The sequence below is a fragment of the Dermacentor andersoni genome, chromosome 7 (genome assembly GCF_023375885.2).
Source record: "Dermacentor andersoni chromosome 7, qqDerAnde1_hic_scaffold, whole genome shotgun sequence".
NCBI classification, from domain to species: Eukaryota; Metazoa; Arthropoda; class Arachnida; order Ixodida; family Ixodidae; genus Dermacentor; species Dermacentor andersoni.
Genome location: NC_092820.1, coordinates 160,970,152 through 160,991,470, shown reverse-complemented (window position 1 = coordinate 160,991,470; position 21,319 = coordinate 160,970,152). Strand labels below are relative to the sequence as shown.

Here is a 21,319-nt window from a genome sequence, read left to right as displayed (position 1 = left end):
GTCGCGTTTCTGGATGTCTGTAAGAGCGACGTGCGGCACTACAACGTGCAAGATCGGACTCTGCACTTCACTGACCACTGCTAACATTAAAAAAGAAACTCCGCCATCGATATTAGCAGCACAATATTCAGAAAACACCATTTGGTGCAGCTTTAGAGCACATCTGCGATAATGTGATCTGCAGCCTTTCAGGGCAGTCTGAAGCAGCATTTGCATCGCTGTTTAAAATGCAAGCCGCTAGACTGCAAGCATGCCTGCTTTTGCCGAAGACGCAGGAAACATTGCGAATCCACATAGTACTTTTTATTTCAGTAGAATCGACAACACCGATTCATTAACACTGATTCACTACAACACTGGTTCATTATAGATGTCGTTACTAGCTATGTACATTGAATATTAACATTTGTAGCTGTAGTAATATACAGCTGCGGATTGACGAGGATGTATGCACCTGTAGCACCACCGGTAGCTGATGCCTGTGCGATCCTTGTTCGTGCGTTGACGAAGTGCCTTTGTAGACATGGAGCACAGCGGCGACACTGCCGATGGTTGCGGTCGGCGGTCGCCGTGGTCCATGATCGCCGGCATGAACAGGATTTAGATTCTGGTAGCGGCCCCGCTCACAGACTCGGAAACCTGAGCGATCCTGGTCTGCGCCATCTTGACGAGCGTCTCGGTGGACTGGGAGCACGTCGGGTAGCGCTCGTGGCACCGGGTGCGGTCAGCGGACACATGGCCGGTGAGGGCGGCGTCGCGGTACGGCATCCAGGGGGCTCCGGAGTCGTCCTTGGACAGAGATCTGTCGAGAAAACAGCGAGAAGTGGGGGGCCATAATTAGGGGATTACCTGGCACACATTCTCCACTCTATACAGCACATTTCTGTGAGCAGGCACAATGACCTCTCCACGTGAACATCGTCTGCGTAGCATCATGTACAATTAACAAGTATAAGGTGAGACTCACGTCATGAAATCGGCGACGTTCCTGCCCTGGGGCCCGGCAAGGCTAGGCTGGGCAGCCACCTCGCAGACCACGCGCAGAACGCAACGCTCGGCGTCGTAGCTGGTCACGTACTCGAAGATGTTCTTCAGCATCTGCGGGTTCATCCCTGCTGCGGCGGCGTCGGTCACGGGGGCCTCCCTGCGCCTGCGCGGTTTTGAATGTGTTTATGCAGTGTCGAAATTTCACTGCATATTGGTGTTGCAAATGAAAGCAAAATTGCACCTCACATCATCGCTTCATCGGAGGCATGCTTGTTGCCGAGATACTTGAACAAGGACCCGTGAGCAATGCACACGATTTGCGATTCGGCGCGGTTCTCGCTATGGTCTAGAAGTAGAAGTTAACGTTACCGCACATCCATTACCGTGCTCGTATAGACAGCGCGCTTCCGCTAGGAGTCACCACGGTCGTTTGGCCTTCAGCGTCACCAAGCGAGCGGCGCCGTAGACGGTGCAGGCGACGCCTGTGGATCAGCTCCGTAGGGCATGCATTTCGCGCGGGGAGTCTGCAAGTGCAAGAGAAAGTGGGTCCTTGCTGGCGGCCACGAGTGCGTACAGTTTCACGACTGTTACGCGAAGTTCGAATATTGCGGTAAAACTTCAAAGCACGCATGCACCCAATGTTCGCAGATGCGTAAACGCCGACTTCTTTCCCCAAACGTCTGTCGAATCTTACCAAACCAAACCGCACTTCTGATAAATCCAAAATGGTGATATTTCTTGAACCCAACTTAAAGATAGAAGGATGAGGAGTCATTCAGGCTGGTAAGCTAGTTTTCCCGATTGGCAAGATGGCGTCTACGGGGACAACCGCAAGCCTTGGCGCATGCGTGCTTTCGTCTGCTGTCGTGAGCTTGCTAATAATAATAATTAAAAAAACACTAACTTGCGGAGTTCGATGGCGCTCCTAGTGAAGCCGTATCCGAAGAATGGGTGTCCGTAGATGATAGAGTGGTCCCAACCAGCTGGCAGAGCGGCGCCGACCTTCCATGGGTCAACGGGCACGGGGCGGGCAGTGATGACTGGCGGCGTCTTAATAATCTTCACGTTGGTAACCGCTGCGAGGAAGGAAGAAGGTGATGCGAGTGCCTTCCCGCCATATGTGGCAACGAAAAACTGCTACCCGTGGAAACCTGCACGATGCCTCGCCTTCCCGAGCCAGCCAGACCCAGGAATGGCTTGCAATATGCTTAATCTCGCCCGTTCCACCTAAATCAAACCAGTATCATCGACACGCCTTTGCTCTAGAACATGCAGTCTTGTTATCTTAACGTTGACACGATCGTTTCCCGTTCATCCATTCTGGTACCTCTCCATCCAACCTGCCCTCTACGCTTTGCGGATTATGTTTATATGCATTTATTCAAGGATGATTTGTATACGGTGCCGCTTATTTCTGTGTTAACTTGCAAATTAAACACGTTGATGTGATTACCAGGAACAACGGGGAGAGTTGGCGCTGCGACGACTGGTGCGGCAGGAGCTACGCGTGCAACGACGGGCGCAGTTGCGATCTTCGACTTGGCCTGTTGGACAACAGCTTTGACTCCGGCTTCGGCCGCGGCCTTGGCAGCAGCCGTGACGAGCTTAGCCTTGGCAGTCATGGCACCCAAGCCGGCGATCTTGAGAGCAGCCGAGTTGATCAGGGCAGCCTTGGGGAAGAAAGAAAAGGACGGACACGAGTTGTATTGACACGTCCAGACTCGTTCGTAACGTAGTAATGCTTACGCGCGAGAGGCCCCATATTCATGAAGTTTCTCTTATACTTAAGAGGATCCCTCGTTCTGATGCCCGTCATCTCTTTTTACCACTACGGTCAGTCTACCTCCCCGGCTACCCGTCCCAAGTCACCTTGATACCGACGTCCCAAACAGAGCGTCGTCTACATATATCTACCTGTCTGCTCGGTCTGTCTGCTTATCAATCGTTATCTGTACCCCCGATTATACCTCATCCCGAGTCCCTCTTATCCATCCCTGCACCTACTCATCCGTCCTGTTCATCTATCCGTATCCGTTGGGATAGCTCGCCTCACCTTGAGACCAAGGGCTCCGAGTCCGGCAAGGCCGGCACCGGCGGCTCCTCCGGTGGCGAAGCCCACGCCGACAAGCCCGGCGCCCTTGAGACCGACTAAGAGGGGCAGCGCAAACGGCAGGGGCCCCACGAGGGCCAGGGGCAGCGCCAGCGGGAACGGCAGCAGGTTGGCCAGCGACGGCGGGGTGAACAGGTTGGGCAGCCAGCGGAAGAGGGGCGGCGTTCCTTGTGCCGTGTACAGGCACAGTAGCAGCCCGACGAGTACGAACTGCAGCCTCATGATGTCACTGCAGTTGGAGATCTGCAAAAATTTAGTTTTGAAGAAAGACTCAGAAACAAGAATGACAACAACAAAAGAAAAAAAAAGGATGAGTAGCTAAAGCGCACAAACGTCACGTGCCTCAAAGCATGGACTCGGAACGGAGGAAGGGGTCAAGAAAGTTGACATTAATGGAACGGGGTAAGTGATAGTGTAAGGGGACATTGATATTTACGAATACGGCGAGAAACAAATCGGGAGCCGTGCCTTGCCATTTGAGGCACGAGCCGGCTGCCTTAGGACAAAAGCATGCCGGAGGAAATATTCGCCATAGGACGAGACGTGTCTGCAGCAGCAACACTCCGGAAACGACTCGGCACATCGTATAATGAAATACTATGTATTTACAAGATGTATACATTACAAGATAAATGAATACAATATATTTATCCAGCAAGACCCCTATAGGTAACGCTGCTAGGATTCAAAGCAGACGGAAGCATTATTGGACAGCAGTCGAGATAAGCAAGAAGCATGGCTATGGCGTTTGCACTGCTGAGTTCGAAGTTGCGGGACCGATTCCGGCTTGTGTGTATAGGATTAGGCGCATATTAAAGATAAAGCGCTGACTAAAATGAACGATTTATTGAAATTCGCAAGATTTCAAATAAAACCATGAGTGGGATGCTCGTGTAGTGTCCTCGATAAAATCAATTTGAAGTGTAAATCACAATAAAATACTTGCAGCGCATTTACAGCTAGTCAGTCAGAGATAATAGTGCACGTTAGACGGTGCAAAAGATATGCATGTATAGCGCGGTTGTAATACACTTGAACGCGTCCCGATCCTTTACTTCACCAAGGACGAGTTTACAAATTGCACGTTAGTCGGACTGAGAAGCGGAGAGATGCTACTGAACAAGAGTCGACGAAACGGTAGATCGCTAAAGCAAAGCATCATACGTCATCTCACGCGTCATCTGACGTACTACGTCATATCACGCAAATTCCAGCCCATAATTACGTTGGCAGACCAGTGGAAAGTTATTACAACGCGACATGCTATAGCATTAAAGCACCAGCTAGTCGGTAACAGTGGCAAGGATGAATGCTTCATTACCCACAATGGGGGATGGGCCAAGAATTGAGTTGGTTGCACGCAAATGACACACAAACGAACCCGTAAAGGTAAAACTGCGAATACAAGAGTGTTTTATGCGTCTTAAGTGCTGTTCCCGCCTGGAAGGACTCGGGAATTGGGCCCCAGGAGGGCGGAACTCAATGATACACAATGCATATGTCTGAGCCTGGAGCCAACACTTTTAACGACACAACTTGTGCTCTTACTTGTAAGCGGAACGTAAGAACGAGAATGTGTGTGAGGGCAGAGGGAGGGAGGTCGTTCTTGAACGATTTGCGAGCTAGCCTACGAATCCTTGAGTGGAAAGTGGGAACAAGCGAGTTCTCAAATAGGGGCTAACGGATTGCATTACACTCAACTCTACGCTTGCGTAAACTTTTTCCAGAGTAGTACCGAACTAAACAATCCCGTATAATAGCTGATCAAGTGTACAATTACGAATGTATGTTCCGAGTTTGGTGCAGCACAGTAATTTACATTAAGAAAAGCGAAACGAAAACAGCGCACGTTTAATGAAACGCCTAAGGAAAAGATCGATGCACTTTACAACAAAATGAAAAAAAAAAAAAACATTGCAACTGGTGGAGTAAGAAATGAAACACTCGCTTGCTTTGTCAAAGAGGCTAGCTAATAAGACAACTTACCAAGTGGTTGTGAAGAGTAGTCGCTAGGTTATCCCCTATAGCGTGGATGCCATCGCCGGCTCTCTTTTATAAGGTAACGTGTCCAGTTCCCAGCCTGCTTTGAGTCGCGATGCTCCGCCCCTCGGGATGTAAGGGAGAGAGGGCAGGTCCCTCTAACAAGCCAGCCCAGCCACCGGCGGGTTAGCGGGGCATCTCCCCAGGGCTGTCTTCAGAACAAAAGGAATTTCCGAGTCTACCAGAGGCGAATTCTCTGGAAGGATGGGGTGGATGGCACAGAGAGGGGGACGCGGCGGAGGCAAAGTAAGACTGTAAGAATCTGAAAAGAGGGCAAGCACCTCCGGCCCCCTCCCACACAGTCCCGCATGTCAGGGGAGGCGAAGCGAGTCAACCAGCCGAGTCAAGCCAGCCAGAGAAGAGACGAACAAGTCACCTTGCGGCGTGTCTTTGTAGTCGAGGTGTTTGGCTGCTAATCCACTGGGCTCTGCTCGCGTGGGTTCGAATCCCATCCTCGTCAAAAAGTTCTTGCTGTATCTTTCTTTCTTTTTTTTTTGGGGGGGGGGGGCACTAAGCCATGATAGCTCAAGGGCTCCAGAAGACAGCGCACACCTTTCCTTTCTCACAACGAACCACTACTCTCTTCAGGCGCAAGCAGTAGCAAAGTCCTTTAATCCTTTTGAAGGGCCCTGGCAGTAGCACGGAGAGTCCTAAGAAAAGGAAGGAGTTGTGCGGTGAAAGGGAAATGGGGAGAGGTGCCGTCACCTTGACTGACGAGCTTTCTTTTTTTATTTTGCCTTTTCTGCCACTATCTCCTTCTCGTGTAGCTTCAGGGGAAGCGTGCCAAACAAAAAAATACCGCGGTTTAACGAAGCTGTACAGAAGCACCTTGCGAAGTGGAAGCTTCAAATAAACAAAAAAGACGGTGTTTTTCTGCGTTTGTGCATGTGGATGCGCACCTTCTTATAATAGCACTCGAAGTAAACGGTTTCCCAAGCGCAGTAAATATGGCCACAAGAATTTAAACAAGCCTTTACGATTCAGCCCTTCTCTCAGGTAATAAGTGACATTTTTATCATAAACCTTCACGATTCAGCTCTTCCGTCAGGTAATAAGTGACATTCTTACCACATACCTTCACGATTCAGCTCTCCTGTCAGGTAATAAGTAACATTCTTATCACAAACCTTCACGATTCAAGCCTTCTGTCAGATGTAATAAGTGCAGGTGTCAGAGATCACCTGCCCATGTTAGCTGTGCATAATACGTGCACAGCTAGAAATACAAACATTACTATTACAGCCGTAAGGGATATTAATGACTCTATCTAGCCTTCATGCCTCCCGCCGGGATTTATCAGCAGTTGATTGGTTCAATGTTTATTGCATGAGAGATCCTGAATTAGCCTCTGATTTTTTATATGCTGAAATCTGTCTATGACAAATGGTTTTCATGCATAACTCCAAAACATTACCGCTATAGCAAGATAAAATGGAAGTCAAAGAACTGCATGAAATAAATGCGCCAGAAAAATAAATTATACAATCTTTCAATAAATACAAAGAGTGATAAAACTACCAAGAGTGATAAAACCTTCAAAAGTTTTGAGATTCAGAGAAATAGCGTCAACAGCCTATTACGGAGTGAAAAAGAATATTTAAGCAATGTAACGTACAATCTCGTTAAACGGAATCTCAAGGGACCGGAAAGATGTGTTCCGATAAACAGGAGTTACAGTTACTGAGAAAGATGTGCACAATGCGCTACATGTCATACACCCTTTTAATATTGTTGTTAGAAATGTTGAGTATTGAGAAGTGAACGTAGCAGCTAGTAAAAAAAAATAAGTAGAAAAATCGGTGATCGGTGATGCCCCGATTTCTTGATCGTTCATCGATGATCTATCGATCTGTGATCCGCCGATATGATCGGTGATCCACGACAATGTGCTTATAGCGTTTAAAACTTTGTTATAGAACCAGTACAGTCACCGAAAAATAATTCGGACTCAGCAGGAACCGCCTCAAGTACAAATAAACTGAAGTCAAAAATAACGCATTCCACATAAATTAAATGACGTAATTATTCTTCAAGCAGCAATAAACAGAACAGAAGAACAAAACGTTGCAAACGCCTTGTTACTCGCACATGCTTGCGTGCGACCCGCAGTCTGGACTTGGACCATTGTCGTGCTGTCATTAGAGATAAAAGAAACTACGATTAATGCATGCTTCAAATCTGCATCACCTGTCAACTTGCGAACTTGTCAACTGTCAACAACTTGCCGCAGGTGGGGAACGATCCCTAACGATTTCTTTATTTCATTTATTAAGCACAAGTAATTTCCCCTATGTTGTCCTCGGTGTCAGTGTTTGTTGGCTTCTTATGATATGACTAACAAAAATCGGGTCCCTCGGTTAACCCCCTTTCTTCTCGTTTATTACATAACGAGGGTCTCGAATCCGGCAACATTGGTGCCTTCAGGTAGCATGTGTAGGTTTATTGACCGGTTGCCTTCACCCAAAAAGATCACGTTCTTGTGACGCCTGCGGCAGAAAGGATGTTCCACGTCCGCCGCCAAGGTCTGTGAGCAGTGGCGCTGGCTAACACTCCCAGGGTTCCACTATGAAACTAAATACCCAATAAAGTGGATTAGGAAACGGCGCCGCTGTAGCTCAATGGGTAGAGCATCGCAGGCGAAATGCGAAGGTTGTGGGATTGTTCTCCACCTGCGGTAAGTTCTTTCATCCACTTTCATTTCCATTACTTTATGGTTTATTTATTTCATTTATTAAGTGCAGGTAATCTCCCCTATGTTGGCCTCGGTTTCAGTGTTTGTTGGCTTCTTATGATAGAATTTGAAAAGCCATTTGATTCAGTAAGGACACCAGCAGTCACAGAGCTATTACGTAATCAAGGAGTACAGGAGGCATGCGTCACTACCTCGCAAAATATCTACAAAGATTCCACAGCTACCTTGGTCCGCCACAAGAAAAGTAGAAAGTTACCTATCAAGAAAGGGGTTAGGCAAGGAGACACAATCTTTGCACTGCATGCTTGGAAGAAGTATTCAAGCTATTAAACCGGGAAGGCTTAGGAGTGAGGATCAACGGCGAATATCTCAGCAATCTTCGGTTTGCAGATGATATTGTCCTGTTCAGCAACACTGGGGACGAATTACAACAAATGATTGACTTTAACAGAGAAATTCCAAGAGCGGGGTTGAAGAGTAATATGCAAAAGACAAAGATAATGTTCAATCGCACTGCAAGGGAGCAACAGTTCAGGATTGCCAGTCAGCCTCTAGAGTCTGCAAAGGAGTACACTTATCTAGGGTCAATTAAACACAGGGGACCCTGATCATGAGAAGCAAGTTTACAGAAGAATAAAAATGATTAGGAGTGCATACGGCAGGCATTGCCAGATCCTGACTGGGAGCTTACCACTATCATTGAAAAGAAAGGTGTACAATCGCTGCACTCTACCTTTACTAACATGGGGGCAGAAACTTGGAGGTTGACAAAGAAGCTCGACAACAAGTCGAGGACCGCGCAAAGAGCGATGGAACGAAGAATGTTAGGCGTAACGTTAAGAGATAAGAAGACAGCAGTGTGAATCAGCGAGAAAATTGGAATAGCCGATATTCTTAGCGACATTAAGAGAAAAAAATATGGAGCTGGACAGGCTATGTTATGCGTACGATAGATAACCAGTGGAACATTAGAGCTACAGAATGGGTGCCAAGAGAAGGGAAGCGCAGTCGAGGACGGCAGAAAACTAGGTGAGGTGATGAAACGAGGAAATTAGAAGGCACAAGTTGGAATCAGTTGGCGAAGGACAGGGGTAATTGGAGATCGCAGGGAGAGGCCTTCGTCCTGCAATGGACATAAAGATAGGCTGATAATGAGATGTCTATCTGTCTCAAACTGTGGTTTTCTCCCGTTGAGCATTTATAATGTATATATGGCGCTGTCTCCTGAACTTAGTTGCCTATCTACAATACGCAGAAATCAACGTAGCACGTGTATTCTATAAATGCTACGTGTTCTTTTTTTTTTTTTTCTGCGTCAATGACTGAGCTTTCGCATTCATCTTGTGTAACTGATCGCGCTGCCGTAGATTTTTCTTCCTGCCTCTCCTCTTACTTTTGTGCATTTAAACTACATGTGAGTTTCAGTGCTTTTGTCGAGCTTCCAGAGTAGCTACTATCTCCGAAAGCCTTCCAGGGCTTCTGCCGAAAAAAAAAACTTAAAAAAAAAAAACTCGGGCAGTACCCATCTTTAATGTCTGTCCCTGTAACGTAAACTCTCTTAGTTATAGCTGCAAAAAGAATTGCATTAAACACACACAAATGGTTTGTACAATGTGAGATCTCTATACCTCCATCCAACCTCGACGTGGGTATACACTAGAATCGTCGCTGCGAAGGACGTCTTTCACAAGTACAGGGAGGCGCGCGTTCTTCGGTTTCGACTTGTCGATATGGAAATACCGGGCTATTATCACTGGCACGTCATTTTCAGCGGCGTTGTACAGGTATACGGTTTCGTCGCACGCATCTGTACAATGCGTCGATTTTTCGCCGGTCCCTGAAAGGCAGCATAACAATGACGAGCTGCTTCGGCGCGGGGTCTTTGCCTTCTTCCGCCCGCTTCATGGCCAATCCACCGTAATGGATTGAGTCACACCATCACAGGCACCAAACCAAAGTGAATCAAATTGTGGACTTCTGCGGTAGCCAACCCACTTCCGACTATTCGTACACGCTGTTTCTGATTCGTGTGTGATAAAGAGACATAGAAACTCTTTTTAGTGATAATGCAGTGTCCATAAGGCGTATATTCGCTTAAGCATTACCCTGCCGAGAAAAGCACAAAGAAAAGGAAGTTCCCTGGAAGATGACGGACAGAACATTGTTCAGAAATAACGGGGGCCTCCTATTCAACACAAACAGGAGGCTCGGCGTCAGGGTTTTTCTTTTTTACGTTCGCCACTGTGAGCCCGACGACGTCCAAAGCGAGAATGCGGGAGCAACGACCAGTCGTTCCGAGGAAACGGCCCCTCCTTCTGCCCCCAACTCTCTCCTCAGCCCAGCGTCTCCGGCGGCCACGCATACACCTTTATTTTTTTGTGCAGGCGAAGCTTGCCATCCAACTGACCGAAAAAAAAATGGTCAGAGGTAGAATAGACGACAGAACAATGCTAAGGATTTTTCTGCTGGAATCGCCTGCCGTCCCGTTGAGTAAAACTTGTTGAAATGTTTACTAAATGGTATCCCGCAGTGCCAGATGAGCGGCTCGGCTGCTCCTCGCTTTCCCTCTCCTGTCTGGCGTACATATTTGTTACGGGGAGATGTGAAAAAGGGTTTCTCTGCAATATTTACACAGTGGCAGCGAGTGGAACCCCAACAAAAAAGATGGCGGGCCGGAGCATAGCTCGTCCTCTTTCTCGTCCGCTATGCAACGTCTTAATTAGCGGACGCGTGCGCCAGCGTTTGTAAACGAAACGAAACGTCTTCTTCGTTTGCAGGACAAGCGGCGCAGGATAAGCGAAAATTTTCAAAACATATAATAATGACAATGGCTGTGTGGCTATGGCGTCCCTCTGCTCAGCACGAGGTGGGGGGTCCGACTCCCGGTCGCATTTCGACGAGGGCGAAACGCGATAACGGTCGGGAACTTAGACAAATAAGATAATATATATATATATATATATATATATATATATATATATATATATATATATATATATATATATATATATATATATATATATATATATATATATATATATATATATATATATATATATATATATATATATATATATATATATATATATATATATATATATATAATGTGCCCGTTATGAAGGAGCCCCAGATTATCAAAATTTAGCTGGAGCCGTCTACCAAGGCGTTGCTCATAGCCAAAGCGTTCCTTTGGGAGGTTGTCATGAAACACCATGAATCAGTCACAAAATTATAAGAATCTTCCATCGGAAGATCAGTTTACCTACTTTTGCAACAGCGCAGCCCCACAAAGCCCGACTGATCACAGTGTGCCGTTAAATATTATGCGATAAGCTTAATAATATCTGCAACCCCCCAAAAATAAAGTGGGATTTCTTAACCTCTTACGTTTTGAGGCTCCGAAACAGGAGTCAAGAACGACGCCCTTAATAAATGCCGCTTTTTTTTTATGTGAGGCGCCGTTTACTTTATAAGTTGTCTAACCGAACAGTCGATTCGGTCAAAATTGTCTAGCTACTCGTTTTGCCTGTTATGCTCTTTTTTTTTTATTTTCGCGATAACCCGCTGTTCCTAACCGAGCCTCCCTCGAGTTCAACCAAGCTGGACTCCAGGAATAGTACCGCAAACAGCGCGACGGATTATGATGGGATGATAAGCTTCGGGTGCCACTCCATTTAATTGATGGGCTCTGGACCTCCTTCTAATGTGACACGCGAGAGAGAGAGGGAAAGACACAGAAAAATTTGCATTCTTTCTCTTTCTTTATTTGGCTTTCAAAATAATACCCACGTAGTAGAAAAAACATTTGGACCCGTCGCGAGAAGCTCTGAGTGGATCCAATTAGTATTTATTAGTCAGATGCAGGTCGACTCATTGGGAATATAAGTCAACATGGATATATACTAAGACATAAACATTAGAACCAATCTCTTACAATTAATATACCATTCCGAAAATAAACGTTATTACAATAATCAAATGCAGCAGAGAATGGGTGTTCTAAGCTGCAGTGGCACGCAACCAATGAAAATATTTCCTTCCATTGTTTAATGTATTTAGATGCGATCAAATTCCAGTTTGTATTATCTTTTCCGCTGCTGTATCGCTGTATGTCAAATCTGATGATCAGCGGAAGATTTAAAGCTAATTTTCGAGGCTTTGTGCCCACTGCCCACAAGGTCTTCGCGATGCTGAAAATAAATTTTAATTGACCCATGGGCCTCGGCCATTACAGGGGGTGGGGAGAACAGGAGAAAGTAGTGAAATAAATAATAGAAAGGAGGAGAGAGGTAAAGAGGTGGTATTCTCAATATTTACAAAAGTTTCCCGCGGCACTCACGGCGTTTTCAGAGCTGCGTTTCCTTTGCGTACAAAAGAGAACAGGATATAACAAACAAAAGAAAAAAATGGGAGAAACTAAATTCGGGAAAAGATTAAGCCCGGTTCGGCCATGCGCAAGCCCGAAGTCGTGACTGGCAACCGGTTCCAACGCTCAAATTAGCAAACGCGTACAACGTATCTTCTCTGTCTCTTGCGGCACCAAATCGCATCGAGAAGCCCGTAAACGCAGCAACTTGCAAGTAAACCTGATGAAAAAAAAAAATCAACTTGCAGGGATTGCATACGTCTTGCGCGTACGTCGTGTGACGTTTTCTTGCATCCCTTTCTCGCGACAGCTAGTGCGTTGAGAAGTTGTGTTAAGCTGCACGGCCTTCGAGATCGGCCCACAATTTTCTTCAAACGGATACCTACAAAGTGTGTGCAGTCTGCCTACGATATTATCGTATTAAAAAAATCAGGCGCGAGATCCGCGCGTCATCTCACGAAAGTTGAAAAGTTCCATGTAAACGCTGGCGCGTCGCATTATGATGCGCGAGGAAATGCGATGCGATAGCGTCACATTCACTTAAACGCGGCTATGGGCCCAGTGTTGGTCTGGCACATTCAACTCCGCCAGTCAGTCACGTGCTCAGAACAAAGAACCTAACTTTGTGGCGTGATAGCTAGATAGGACAAGTCAACTTTTTATTGTACTAGGGTTACACTATGAAAGCGAGACGAGCGCTGCTTGTCGTCGATTGCAATCAACGTTAAGTTGCAGCCCGTTGACGAAAGGGTAACTTTGAGTCTGTCCCTTCGGAAACCAGTTCATTTGACCGCCTTCCGAGCGAAACCACGTTGGCACATCTCACGATTCCCCATCGGAGAGACAATTGTAGTAGTAGTAGTAGTAATAGTAGTAGTACAGCCACACCTTGTTATAACGAAGCGGAATATAATGAAGCAATGGATATAACGAAGTAAGTTCCCCTCGTTATTCCTATAAATATTTACTCTGCAGAACGTGCGACTGTGGATATAACGAAATAATGTATATAACAAATTTTGTCTTCGTTTACAACTTCGTTATAACGGGGTTTTCATCATCATCATCATTGTCACCTTATTTTATGCCCACTGCAGGACGAAGGCCTCTCCCTGCGATCTCCAAATACCCTGTCCTGCGCCTAGATTCCAACTTGCGCCTACGAATTTCCTAATTTCACCAACCCCCTTCGACTGCACTTCCCTTCTCTTGGCACCCATTCTGTAATTCTAATGGTCAACTGGTTATCTATCCCACGCGACATGGCCTGCCAAGCTCTTTTTTTTTTTTTTTTTTAGTGTCAATTAGAATATCGGCTATTCCCGTTTGCCCTCTGATCCACACCGCTCGATCTCTTCCTGTCTCTTAACATTACTCCTAAAATTCTTCGTTCCATCGCTCTTTGCGTGGTCTTTAACTTGTTCCCGAGCTTCTTTGTCAACCTCCAAGTTCTTGCCCCATATGTTAGCACGGGAAGAATGCACTGATTGTACCCCTTTCTTTTCAATGACAGTGGTAAGCTTCCAGTCAGGATCTGGCGATGTCTGCCGTATGCACACCGCCCCATTTTTATTCTTCTGTAAATTTTCTTCTCATGATCAGAGTCCCCTGTGAGTAATTGAACTAAGTAAACTTACACCTTCACTGACTGTAAAGCCTGACTGGCGATCCTGCACTCTTGTTCCCTTGCAAGGCTATTGATCATTGTCTTTGTCTTCTGCCATATTAATGCTTCACAAAAACGGCTTCACAAAAACTGTATCCACTGAACAGTATTAATAAAGAAAGAATCTTCAACCCCGCTCTTACACTTTCTCTGTTAACGTACTCAAGCATTCGCTGTAATTAGTCCTCAGTGTTGCTGAACAGGACTCTTTGTGAACCTCCAAGTTCCTGCCTATATTTTAGCACATGTAGGATGCAGAGATTGTACGCCATTCTTTTCAATTATAGTTGAAAGCTCCCAGTCAGGATCTGGCAATGCTTGTCGTATGCACTCCAACCCATTTTTATTTTTCTGTAAATTTGCTTCTCGTTATCAGGGTCCCCTGTGAGTAATTGACCCAGAGGCAGACTGGCGATCCTGAACTCTTGTTCCTTTGGAATGCTATTCAACACAATCTTTATTTTCTGCCTATAAATCTTCAACCTGGCTCTTACACTTTCTCTTATAAGGCCCTCTATCATTTGTTGTAATTCGTCCCCAGTATTGCTGAACAGGAAAATGTCATCTGTAAACCGAAGGTTGCTGATATATTCGCCGTTGATTTTTACTCCTAAGCCTTCCCAGTTTAATAGTTTGAATATTTCTTCCAAGCATGCAGTGCAGAGATTGTGTTTCCTTGCCTGACCCCTTTCTTGATAGTTAACTTTCTACTTTCCTTGTGGACTAAAGTAGCTGTGGAATCTTTGTAGATATTTTCCAAAATATTTGCGTAAGCCTCCTCTACTAATTGATTAATGTAGTGCCTCTATGACTGCTGGTATCTCTAACTGAATCAAATCCGTTTTCGTGATCTATGAAAGGTTGATTGTACTCTGCAGATTTATCGATTACCTGATTGATTACATGGATGATATCCATTCTACAGTATCCCTTCCTGAAGCCAGCCTGTTTCCTTGGTTCACTGAAGTCATGCGTAGCCCTTATTTTATTGGAAATTTTATTGGAAATTATCTTCGTGAATATTTTATACAATAGTGAAAGTAAGCTAATGGGACTATAATTTTTCAATTATTTAACGTCTCCCCTTTTGTAGATTAGTATAATGTTGGCATTGTTCCAGTTCTTTGGAACTCTTGAAGTCGTAAGACATTTCGTATGAAGGGCCGCAAGCTATTCGAGCATAATATCACTTCCATTCTTGATTAAATCGACTGTTGTTTCATCTTCTCCTGTCGATTTTCCATGGTTCATGTCTTGCAAGGCCCTTCTAATTTCATCGTTAGTTATCGAAGGGACCTCTGTATCCTGTTTATTACTACTTCGAAGGGAGGTAGCGTGGCTGCTCTGGGTACTGTACAAGTCAGTATAGCCTTATTATATCATCGAAATGGCTGATGATATTATCGTGCTTATCTTTCAATGCATACATCTTGGCTTGTCCTAAGGCAAATTTACTTTTCAATGTTCTCATATTGCGTCCATTTTTTACTGATTCCTCCGTCTTTCTCATGTCATAATTTCGAATGTCCTTGTTGATCAGTTTTCAGTTTCGCGAATTCTACCTGATCTCATGAGTTGGACACTTCTATTCTTTGTCGTTTCTTTATGAGGTCCTTCGTTAATTGGGGGAGCTTACCTACTGGTTGCTTTGGTGCCTTACCTGCTACTTCAATTGCTGCTTCTGAAGCCAGTCTAGTTACGGTTTCGTTCATTACCTCTATGTCATCTTCATCCGTCTCTTCTAAGGCTGAATATTTGTTTGCAAGCGCAAACCTGAATTGGTCTTATTTTACCCTTGCTGCGTCTAGGTTGGCCTGCTTCTTCTTGATATACTTTACTCTTTATCTCTTCATATTGAGGTAAATCCTAGACCTCACTAACCTATGATCACCGAACTTTATCCTACCAAATGCTTCTACATCCTGCACTATGCTGAGATGGACAGAAAGTATGAAATCTATTTCATTTCTTGTTTCTCCATTAGTACTTTTCCAGGTCCACTTTCTGTTGCTACGCTTCCCTAAGAAGGTGTTCATTATTAGCAGCTTATTCATTTCCGCGCATTCTATACCAGCATCTCTCCTCTATTGTTCCTAGAATCAACGCTGTAGTTGCGAATTTCTTGTTTACCAGTCGGCTTTTTCCCCACTTTTGCATCGAAGTCGCCCATGATAACGTTATACTGAGTTTGCACTTTTCTCATGGCTAATTCAACATCTTCATAAAACTGATCTGTTTCATCATCATCGTGAGTGGAGGTTGGAGCGTAGGCTTGTACTGCCTTTATTCTACACCTCCTATTTAGTTTTATTACGACTACTGCTGCCCTCTCATCAATGCTGTATAATTCGAAATGGTTACCCACTATGTCCTTATGGATTAGGAATCCTACCCTATATTGCTTCGCATCTGGGAGTCTTCTGTAGCAGAGGATGTGTAAGCCTGTGTCAGCACTGTGTAAGCCTGACCAGTTCTTCTAACCTCACTAAGGCCAATAATACCCCCACATAATGCCTGATAGCTCCTCAAAGAGTCCTGCTAAGCTAGCTTCGTTCGAGAGAATTCGTTTGTTGAATGTTGCCGGGTTCATTTTCCAGTGGTGGCCTGTCCGATGTAGTTTTTAAGAGGAAGTTGTGTTACCCCAGTAGCTCCCAAATGCATGGGAACGGAGAAATCTTTTTCATCGGCACTAACTGCACCAAATTCGATTAGGTTTGTTGTATTCAAATGAAAAGTTAAAGCTTATAGATTTAGGTCATATGTTTTTTAGATGTGTTGAAAATTGCAGTATGCTCATGTATTAAGTTAACAACCTTGTTATTCCAGAAGAAATTATGTCACAATTCTGTAGAGTGTCCACCCATTATGAAAGTGCACATCGCTCATAAATATACCACCAATTTGTGAGTAGAGCTTCTGCGGAACTTATGTACACACTAATAATTATTTCCCGCAAGTTATGAACTCATATATCAGGCTGTACGCTTTTGATGCTCTGGGAGATGCTGTTTGCAGTAGTGCGTTATCTGTTTGTGGTACAGAGTTACGGATTTGTCAATTTTCGGTTTCCATATTTTTTTAAGGCATACCTATTTTCCGTAATGCTTTTTTTTTTGTAGATACAGTGACCCCATAAATTAAAATTCTGCTTAATAGAGTCGATGGATGGATAGTTGCAAAACTCTAATGAAAGTCCTGAGGTACGGGACTCAGCGCGCTGCGGGCTGCTCCCACGTTGGGACAGTCAGACCATGCCCGACCGCCGCATCGTGGGCCCTCTGGACATCCCATAGTTGCGCCCCGGCATAGAATCTTTTTTTTTTCTTTTCTTCCAATGTAACAGAGCTGATCAAAATCGACTAAGCCGTTTTAACGAAAGCAATTCTGCCGTACTTGAATACTGAAATCTGAGTCAACACCGAGGTTAAACTTCACTTATATAACCCTTATCATTCCCCGAAACAATAATCATTGTCGCTTGCGTGCTTTCCTTTACAAATGGCATGCGCGCTACCAGCGTGACAACATTCTTGACAGGAAAGTAGCAAGCGCAGAGTTTTCAAGAAAAAGGAGGAGAAAGAAACGCAAGCACAACTGACGAAAGACCGTTGTTCGGGGGTCAAGATACGCCCACAACGGGTGCAAACCTTTAATGCGATTGGCAGTGTTCCGGAGCTTTACGCACTTTTGGGTGTCGAGTCTCCTTTGCCCCTTCGTCGTTTTGGGGCCGGGAGCAGACACGTCGGGAACGGCCATTTGCCTTGTGTCGTTGTGGTGCTTCGGGCATGGCTTCGAAAGAGTGGGGAGGTGTGAAGGACGCCGCCACACGTGTTCCTTCTTTCGCGGCAGCATTGTCGCGCGACCGCTCGAATGGCTGCGAGGACCGATTTCTCTCCCGGCTTCGGCGACACCGTCTTCCGGGAAGCGCTTAGGTTAAGCCGCGGCCAGTGACATCGCGCCGGCGCCGCGTCCGCTCCTGCGTAGGCCCCAGTCGACAAAGGAGAGCACGGCTTTCGCTGTCTTCTCTCGAACACGTCGAAAGAGAGGATGGCGCCTCGCCCGCAGCCAAAAAACCCCAGCTTCCCCTCCTCTTGCTCGGCGCAGCAGCAGGGCAAAACGGCTGGTTTCGAACTGCGGGTTCCTCAGCACAGCCCGATGTTCTACCCAATCAACCAGGGAAGCATCTTTTTCTGTTTTTTCTTTTTTTATCAAAACCATGGATGCACTCCTGGAAAGCCTTACCAGCTTCAATTGTGCAAGCGAGCGCTTTGATACGCTTAACTGTCACGTGAGTCGCGTCGCGTGGCAACTATTTACTGATAGAAGTGAGAACGCAGCCCCTTCTGGCTGACAAATAAAGTTTACGAAAGAACCATATCCAACCGCGCCGCAGTTCATTCAAAGTCAAATATGCTGAATATGCTTTTGCCCTGCCGGCTGGATAAGAGTGGCTGCGAATGGGAAGCCGCATTTAGTGCAGCTTTCTTTGTGGCGTCATAACGTGCGCAAAGTCATCAAATAAAAGATGCGACAGCTGCAACTAGCCTTCGCTGTGACGTCAGTCACGACTATATATACAACCGGTTAAACAGCCTGCCTTGCAGTTGGGACATACAACATAAAATGGCCTTATCAGCCGCCGAGCTGAAAGAATGGAACGTTCTCCTACGTACAATTCGTAACGAAACCGAAGAAATGTAAATCTCAGAATGACCACTACACTTTGTAGATGAAGGTGTATTCAGCAATGGGAAACCAGCGCTGTCCAGGAGAGGCTGCGGCAGTTTGAGTGGGCAGCTGAAATACGCTGACACCGTCCGACAGGGAGGCCACGAAAGGGGTACATTTTGGATCATAACAGACGTGCAGCTCTGTCGACAATTGCTTCAGCTCCATGCGTCCAGCCAAGCTCTGGCCATACCCATGCCCGTTGGAGAAACGCATGCGCTGATGCGTTCTAGCACGCCGGTTTCCAGTCAGAATCTGGACACATGTACACCTCAAGATGAGCGGTGAAAATGATGACGCAAAATTGCAGCATTGTGCTACTGAAAACTGTTACCGCCGCTCGCTAGGCTGTATGATACGGCACTGCGGATCGCACTTGAACTTTCAGCACTGGTTACCCATACGGTATGTCGCTACATTGCTTGAATGATAATCGCATTGGCGTCGACGGTTATCAAGAGATGGGTACAACTTTCTTTTTCTGAGTGTTCATTTTAATAAAAAGATAAAGTATTATGGCAACCGGCGATCTGTCATACATACATACATACATACATACATACATACATACATACATACATACATACATACATACATACATACATACATACATACATACATACATACATACATACATACATACATACATACATACATACAGGAAACCGGTTGAAATTCGAATTACTTTCAAAAATATAATTGATTACAGTGACCAATTAGTGGCACAAATGCTTTAGGTTACTTTTCTCCCAACTATTATAAACATTGTACCAATACAGTGAATAGAACCAGTATGCTCGGCGCCTTCAGTGCGTCCTCCGCAACCCGTCACACGGTGTCTTTCTTTAGTAAGCTGGTTTCCCAATTCTCGTCAGTCATCCTCGCTCGTTTTCTTGTAACATCAGAAGGCGACGCTGGAAACTTGCCCGATGTGCGCACTGGAGGGAAGAGCGGTGCTGTAGCAGATGAACACCTTCCGGTCTATATCGTGGTTACTCAATGCCGCGATGCCAGCGTCTGGCAGGTTCCTCCATGGAGCACAGTGTTTCATTATTGCTGGAGCTCCGAGAAGCTGCTCCCGGTATAGGGCTGATGAAAAAAAACTGAAAAAAAAATTGTTCGTAGGGGATTTCATGCATCAAGGCCTGAGGTAGCCGTCTCTATTCGCAAGTTTTTCAGCCTGTAGGTGGCGCGGCTGTACATCCAACATGGCGGTCGTTGAGATGATCGGGACGTTGCCAGAATTCATGGAGGAAGGAAAACGTTAGGAGGGAGCATCGCAAACGAGATCGAACAAGCGACAACACCTGCTGTCCGACATTTCGATAATCTCGAGCCGTACAGCAGCGCCGGCTAGATTTGTCAGCCAGCATGCGATATATATATATATATATATATATATATGCATACACAAACAAGGACATCAAGGATTAATAAAATCAATTAATAAACATCGGGCCCCTCGGTTAACCCCCTTTCTTCTCGTTCGTTACATAAGGGTCTTGAACCCGGCAATATTGACGCCTTCAGGTAGCACGTGTGGGTTTACTGACCAGTTGTCTTCAGCCAAACAGATCACGTAATCGCGACGCCTGCGGCAGCAAGGATGTTCCACATGCGCCGCCAGGGTTTGTGAGTAATGGCGCTGGCTAACACGTTAGTATTAGTAGTAACACATAAATACCCCAGAAAGTGTATGGGAAGACACAGTGAAGTCATATCAACACATGCATGCAGAATAACATGTGTTTGAAGAAGCGGTAAAGAATGGAGGCAGCTTGAAATTAGAAGAAAACTTTGCAAGGGTGTAAAAAACGCTGTACATTTTGGTTTTTAATGTGGGCTTTGCCGCAGCACAAAAATGTTATGCGGTAAAGCATATAAACTGCATTGCGGTGAAGCATGTCAAGAGCATGTCGAGCGTGCGGTGTCCTGTCGCAGCAGAACCGAGACGCATAGTAAGTGTGCTGGCAGGCCTTCAGAGCTATTTCGGACTAAGGTGTGGCTATATTAGTCGGTCGTATGTCGATCTTGAGCGCCCCGTATGAGATCGTAACGCGGCCTAGTACCATTTCGCGAAATAAGAAGCAGCCAGTAAAAGGAAAAGAAAGGCAGCGGTTTGGATAGTCATTGTACATGACTTTATGCCCCAAACGAGGTGTGTTGAACTGCCTAATTAACCATGAGATAATGCTCCTCTTGAGAAGCTGCTTTGTATATCAAAGGCATATATCAAAGGCATATCTGCGATCGGATCCAACAAGGAAAACGTTCGCTAACTCGTTTGTTCGGGCTATTCGCTTACACTGACAATCATCATCGATAGTATCTGCACAATATTTTTTTAGCTCGTAATGCATTGCGATGTGGCTCTTTTCCACTTTTATTATGCTTCACCACAATACATTGCATACGCTTCACCGCATATTACTTCTGTAATACGAGAGATGACTTTAGGGAACTCAATTATGCAACGCATCTCAAACCTCTGACAGGAAAGTCTGCATTGGATGGATGCGTGCAGTATAATATAAGCTGGGCAATGCCATCAAGAATTTTTATTATAAAGTAAAGGTGGCAGAGTTGTTCTGTATTGAGCATTACTGAACTGTACAGCACCTATGCAGCGCCCACTCGGAAGCGCTTTTTCTTCACTGGCAATGTCACTTCGCAACACGACAGATTCTCCGGTAGTTGCGGGAACATTCCGAACGAACTGCCAACCGAGGT

General features: G+C 45.5%; 1 protein-coding gene across 2 annotated transcripts; it reads right to left on the bottom strand.

Annotated features, from left to right (window-relative positions):
• Positions 1–288: 288 nt before the first annotated feature.
• LOC126533321 (uncharacterized) lies at positions 289–5,627 on the bottom strand. Of its 2 annotated transcripts, XM_055071595.2 has the most exons (7): positions 5,084–5,627; positions 3,041–3,340; positions 2,441–2,657; positions 1,892–2,063; positions 1,371–1,511; positions 968–1,150; positions 289–802 (listed from the first exon to the last, which is right to left on the bottom strand). In XM_055071595.2, the coding sequence occupies exons 2-7, from the start codon at positions 3,317–3,319 to the stop codon at positions 601–603; spliced, it is 1,194 nt and encodes a 397-aa protein (XP_054927570.1). In that variant the 5' UTR covers positions 3,320–3,340; positions 5,084–5,627; the 3' UTR covers positions 289–600. The 2 variants fall into 2 exon arrangements, with proteins under 2 accessions (XP_054927570.1, XP_072145234.1); XM_072289133.1 differs by lacking the exon at positions 1,371–1,511 and having other exon boundaries at positions 5,084–5,624.
• Between the last annotated feature and the right edge of the window lie 15,692 nt (positions 5,628–21,319).

Bases quoted from the DNA above. Each gene is read 5' to 3' on its own strand.
- LOC126533321 (XM_055071595.2), bottom strand. From the start codon at position 3,319: ATGAGGCTGCAGTTCGTACTCGTCGGGCTGCTACTGTGCCTGTACACG. The intron at 2,658-3,040 runs GTGAGGCGAGCT...TTCTTCCCCAAG, and splicing joins TCGGAGCCCTTGGTCTCAAG to GCTGCCCTGATCAACTCGGC. The intron at 1,151-1,370 runs GTAATGGATGTG...AAAACCGCGCAG, and splicing joins GCGCTGTCTATACGAGCACG to GCGCAGGGAGGCCCCCGTGA.